The sequence below is a fragment of the Chrysochloris asiatica genome, unplaced genomic scaffold, assembly GCF_000296735.1.
Source record: "Chrysochloris asiatica unplaced genomic scaffold, ChrAsi1.0 scaffold00192, whole genome shotgun sequence".
In the NCBI taxonomy this organism is placed as follows: Eukaryota; Metazoa; Chordata; class Mammalia; order Afrosoricida; family Chrysochloridae; genus Chrysochloris; species Chrysochloris asiatica.
Window position 1 is genome coordinate 641896 of NW_006408710.1, and position 6100 is coordinate 647995.

Below are 6100 nucleotides of genomic sequence, written 5' to 3' on the forward strand. Positions count from 1 at the left end.
TTGTTGTTGTTGTTGTTAACTGTCAAACAGTCAGTTCTGACTCATAACAACCCTGTATGAGGTTTCTGAGGACCAGGTGGGAGGTTTGAACTTTCGACCTGGTGGTTCACAGTCCAGTGCTGATCCTACAGAGCCACATCAGGAATCCCACTATATGCTGGTGGTGGTTATGTGTTCGAGAGTCGGCTGCGACTCACAGCGACCCTGTATAGTGTTTCCAAGGCTGTAAATCTTATGGGAACAGAAAGCCTCATCTTTCTCCCACAGAACCACTAGCAGTTTCGAACTCCTGACCTTGAGATTAGCAGCCCAACTCATAACCACTACACTACCAGAGCTCCTTCAATATATGCTAGTGAGTACAAACATAGGCCATTATTTTGGTAATCTTAACAAATGCAATCAGAGACTATAAAGTTAGAGTGTGGGGGCAATAAAACTAAGGAATAACACTGCTAAGTTTTTTATGGAATGTTGTCCATGAAACCCCAATGTGGAAAAGGTATGCCTAAAGACTCAAAATGAAGCACTTATATTAGCAATTAACTAAATTCAGGAATCATTACTAATATTTTTAAGACTGAGAAAATATTAAGTAATAAATATATCCAGATTTTGCTTCACAGGCAAATTAAAGGAAGCGAAGGGAGCAAAATTATAATAAAATACATTGAACAAAATACATCAGACAGAACATATCAAAGCAAAATAAACTATAACAAGGCTCAAGAATGAGTCATGTAACTTACCTGAACACTACTTTTTTTAGTCCTGCATTTAATGAGATAATTCTTCAGTAGGAGTGTTCTGGTCTGTCTCCAAACTCCCACCTCCCTGATTGCAGTCGCCATGTTTCCTAGACAAATCTATTTAAGGAGAAAAAAATAAACAAAACACAAGACTGAAATCCAATGTTTAAACATGTGTCTTTTTTTTTTTTTTTTAACTTTTTATTATGAATTGGGTGAAGAGCAAATCTGTTTTCCATTCAACAATTCATATATGTCGTTGATTACAGTCATTGACAGTGATCATGTCATTGATTACAATTTCCACAGTGTAACATCATTTATCCCTCTTCCTCCCTGTATTTCCCGTTTAAACTCTTCTTTCTTTCCTATCCCTTCAGAACACTGCCCTTGGGCAAGCGCTGCCCTTTTCATCTCAAAAGGTGGATTATTCTAAGGTGTGCATATCTTAATAGTGCTACTGGTTCCCCTTATAGGCCCATCTACTGTTTGCCTGAAAGCCCTGAAGGGTGACTGTGGGCCATAGTCTCAAGGGTCCACCAGTCTTGACTCACAACTAGTAAGCCAGATCTTTTTCATGATTTTGAGTTTGTTCCACATTTTTCTCTCACTCTGTCCAGGATTTTCAATTGTGATTCTTTTCAGAGCATCTGGCAGTGGTAGCCAGGCACCATCTAGTTCTTTTGGTCTCAGGATCATGGAAGTTGAAGGTCACATGGTCCATGAGTCCAATGGAGTCATTCATTGTTTCCTATTGCCTTCATTCTTCTTTGTTCGGATGGGATGGGGGTGGGGGCACCAATCCATGTATCTATTCATGCCATGGCTCTTATTTCTCTAGGATATATACTAGTAGTGCAATTGATTCATACGGTGTTTCTATTTCTAATTTTTTAAGGAAATGCCATACTGTTTTCCACACTGCTTGGACCACACTACATCCCCACCAACATGTATAAGGACTCCAGTCTTTCCACATCTTCACCAACATTTGTTGTTTTCTGTGGTGGGGTGTTTTGTTTTACTTTGCTATTAATGTTGGGTGAGATGATATCTTGTTTTTTTTTTTTAATTTGCATCTCTCTAGTGATGCCGTTAGAAGTCCTGGTGTGGCACTGTGGGTTAATGCGCCAGACTGCAAAGCCATTTGAACTGCAAGTTCGGTGGTTCAAGCTCACCAGCTGCTCCTTGGAAACCCTATACAGGGTCACTATGGGTCGGGATCGACTCAACAGCACTTAACAACAACAACAACTGTGATGCCGTTAAGGAGCTCTGGTAGCGTAGCGGTTACAAATCGGGCTGCTAAACTCAAGGTCAGCAGTTCGAACCTACCAGCTGTTCCACGGGAGAAAGAAGAGGCTTTCTGCTCCCATAAAGATTTATAGCTGCAGAAACCCTTTAGAGGTAGTTTCTAGAGAGCTTCCTTAGATTTATGTAGAGGCTTCCAAAAGTTCATGGAAAAATTCCATTATCTTTTAATTCCATTTTTCCATGAACTTTTTGAAGGTTCCTTATATATGCAATCAATATTACATCATTAGTCCCTATATTCCAAAGTAACAGGCACCTATTGCTTAGTGCCATTGAATCAGTTCTGACTCATAGAAACCCTATATAGGGTTTCTAAGAAGCAGGTGGTAGGTTTGAACCACTGACCTTGTGGTTAGCAGTCCAGTGCTGATCCTACAGCGCCACACAAGGCACTTAGCCATCTGGAAACCTATATCTACAGTCACTGACCCCATGGAGACCTGTGGCATCTGTCTTCCTAGCAAAACTGGCACTTCTATAGAAGAAAGGACGTCAAGGACATCTTGATGAATATTTGGAAGACTAATAAAGACTGCCTTGATATCCTGACTTTTCTTTGTTTCTTGGACTGTAACAAGCACTATACTACCACGTTTCATGAAAACACTCAGTTTATGCTGTGTGTTACCCAACTCACCAATTACACAAACAACTACTCAATCTCTAGCATTACTCTAATTTCGTTTCCACCTAGAACTCTCCAACATCTTAATTCTAAAAATGGTACCAACCATCCCTCCCACAGCGCTCTCTACTCCATTGGGCGCAATAATCCATCATGGTGGTTACACAGAACTCGGACACCACGCTCACAGTTTCGGGACTGATAAGGAAAGTTAACAGTTCAGGGCCAGAAACACGCAGGAACCAGTTGTTCTAGTCAGGATAACCTCTTCCCAGACATGCCCGCAAGCAGGCCTCTCCCTGGCACTTGGCCTCTCAGCCATGGACTCCGTGGCCTCTGCCCAGCTCCAGCTAAGTCACAGAGCTCTTCCAGGGTGGCTGATAAATGCCCTCAGGCACTCCACTTAGCTCTAGGCTTCAGTCCACCACGGGCACTTGGCTCTAGCTCCACTGGTCAGTACACCTGACTCGCCAAATTAAGTGCCTGAAGGTCCCCTTCCATAAGAGAACCTGAAGTCACTCAGTTTGACTCATTCTGTGGGCTGGGAAGCCCAGGGCTCTGTCTGGTGCTGTGGTTCATGGCTCTGCTGCTGTCTTCTGATGTCACTGCTGTGTTTCCTGGGTCGAGGACCTGGGTCAGAGAGGTTCAATGCACAGGGATTTCAGGATCCAAAGGCCACATGCCCGCCTGGCTCTCCCCTCCTGCATCGGAGAGGACTCATCTTCTACCCAGCAGGATGATAAAACTGAACAATCACAATTAGCCCTGCTAACAATCACACACAACTGATTTCACTCAAATCATTTCCCTACAGATAATATTCTTTGTTATTCTCTAATTGCCCTCAAAAGATTTTCATTGTCTTGTCTTTATTTTTGAGCAGTTTAATTTTTGTGATGCAGTGAATAATTTCATGTCTTTTCTACCCATGTTGTTGTTATGTGCCGTGGAGTCAGTTCTGACTCATAGTGACCCTGTACAGGGTTTCCGAGGCTGTAAATCTTTACAGGAGCAGAAAGCCTCATTTTTTTCCCACAGAACAGCTGGTAGTTTCGAACTGCTGACCTGAAGGTTTGCAGCCCGATTCGTAACCACTATGCTACCAGAGCTCCTTTAGTCTTTTTAAACTCCCAGGTACAGTGGAAAAGTCTTTTGGTGGGAGTTTACCAGCTATGGCTAGAAGAGACATGAAAACCGGGGGCAGGCTTGCAGGGTATCACGTTTAGTTGACTGATAATGCATGGAAGGGACTGCAACCATGGCAATGAAACGATATAGATAGGATGAATGTAAAGCTAATTTTCTCCCATGTAAACTATTACATAATTCACAATAAAACAGTTAAATATATATGTTTGCCAGTTGAAAGAAGAAAAAGGTATAACTTCATCTGAAGGAAATTTCAGTTTATGTGTAAGGGGCTTTAAAAAGTTTGTGGACAAACAAAATTAACAGAGAATGTAATTTTTCACAAATTTTCTGAAGTCCCACATAGATATATACAGCATGTAAGAAAATGATAATAAAACATGGATCATAAAACTACCTACGTAGTAATAAGGTTTCTGCATTCTATTTACAATGATCAAGCACAAGTCCAAGGAGACTGCCAAAAGAGGAACGTGTCTGTTTTGTAAGCCCTAGAAGTAGTCACTGTACAAATACCCAAAACCTTATCCAAAAGGGAATACTGAAAACACAATAGAAAATTGTAAATGGAATACTAAAATGTGATTTTAAAACTCCAAAAACACGAATGAGGAAGCAAGCGCCAAAACCATAGAGGGTAAACCAGAAAACAAATACTAAAATGACAACCCTAAATCCACACCTAGCAATCATTATATTACATGCGAATTATCTAAAAACACCAATTAAAAAACAGTCAAAATTAAGTTTTTAAAGTAAACTCAGATATCATTTTATATGAAGTGAATTTCTGTCTACAAGATCTAATCTCCCCCTCAAAATCCAAAGCCACTGCCTTCAAGTCAGTTCTGACTCAGTCACCCTAAAAGACAGCGTGGAAACCCCCCACGGGCTCTCCAAAGCTATAAGCATTTGCTCAGGCAGACTTTCACATCGAGGTCCCGCAGAGCAGATGGTGGGGTGAAACCACCAGACTTTCTGTTAAAAACTGAGCACTTAACCACTGTGCCACCAGGTCTCCTACACGTTGTTGGTAAGTGCCATCGAGTCAGTTCCGACCCAGAGTGACCGAGGTTCCGAGGCAGTGAATCTTTACAGGAGCAGAAAACGGTATCTCTATCCCTTGGTGCAGCTGATGGGTTTGAACTGCCGGCAGACCTCACCATCAGTAGTCCAGTGCTTACCCTACAGTGCCACCAGTGCTCCTTATGTTGTTGTTGTTGTTAAGTATCGTCGAGGCAATTCTGACTCATGGAGACCTTGTATAGGGTTTCTGAGGAGCATCTGGTGGGTTTGAACCACCAGCCTTGCTATTAGCGGTCCAGTGTTTACCCTAAGCGCCACACCAAGACTTCATATATTGATATAGGGAGTCTATAAATAAAAGAATGGAAAAAGATGCGCCATGCAAACACTAATCCAAAGAAAGCTGGAGAGACTTCATAGCAAGAGAAAATCATCCAAGATACATTATATATGATAAAAATGTCCATTTGCCTTAAAGACAGGACAATCCAAAATGTATAGTCCGTTCACCAAGAAGATGGAATGAACGAAAAAGTTTATGTCTCCAACAGAGAGCTTCAAAATACATGAAGCAGAAATGGCAGAAGTCAAATTGCAGTAGATGAATCCACAATTATAGCTGAAGACTTTAACACTTTCTTCTCAAGACCAGAACTAGTAGACTAAAAAATAAACAAGGATACAGAGGAACTGAACCCCAAAACCAAAAGTATTAAATATGTGAGCTGCCCACCCTCAGTTCGCGCCAGATGGTTCTGCTTCGGCAACCCGTAGCCCCAGTGTCATGATTAGTGATGGCGAGTCCGCCTGTGACCTACATTTGTTTTATCTACTTAATCATTACACGGAGGATTTGGAGAAGCTGTTCATTCCTCATGGACTAATGATGGACAGGACGGAGCAGCTTGCTCGAGATGTGATGAAAGAGATGAGAGGCCATCACGTTGTAACCCTCTGTGTGCTCAAGGGGGGCTAAAAGTTCTTTACTGACCTGCTGGGTGGTATCAAGGCACCGAACAGAAACAGTGATAGATCCACCCCCATGACTGTACATTTCATCAGACTGAAGAGCTACTGTAATGATCAGTCAACTGGGGACATCAGAGTAATTGGTGGAGATGACCTCTCAACTCTGACGGGAAAGAATGTTGTGATTGTTGAAGACACAACTGACACTGACAAAACACTGCAGACGTTACTTTCCTCGGTCAGGCAGTCTAACCAAAGACGGTCAAGG

General features: G+C 42.0%; 1 protein-coding gene across 1 annotated transcript in view; it reads right to left on the bottom strand.

The window, feature by feature from the left end:
- Positions 1–851, bottom strand: part of ABCA5 (ATP-binding cassette, sub-family A (ABC1), member 5) — a 96174-nt gene extending 95323 nt beyond the window's left edge. The window contains exon 1 of the mRNA XM_006872293.1: positions 750–851. Within this exon, the coding sequence (XP_006872355.1) occupies positions 750–851 (102 nt within the window). The remainder of the gene's footprint in view (positions 1–749) is intronic.
- Positions 852–6100: the final 5249 nt, after the last annotated feature.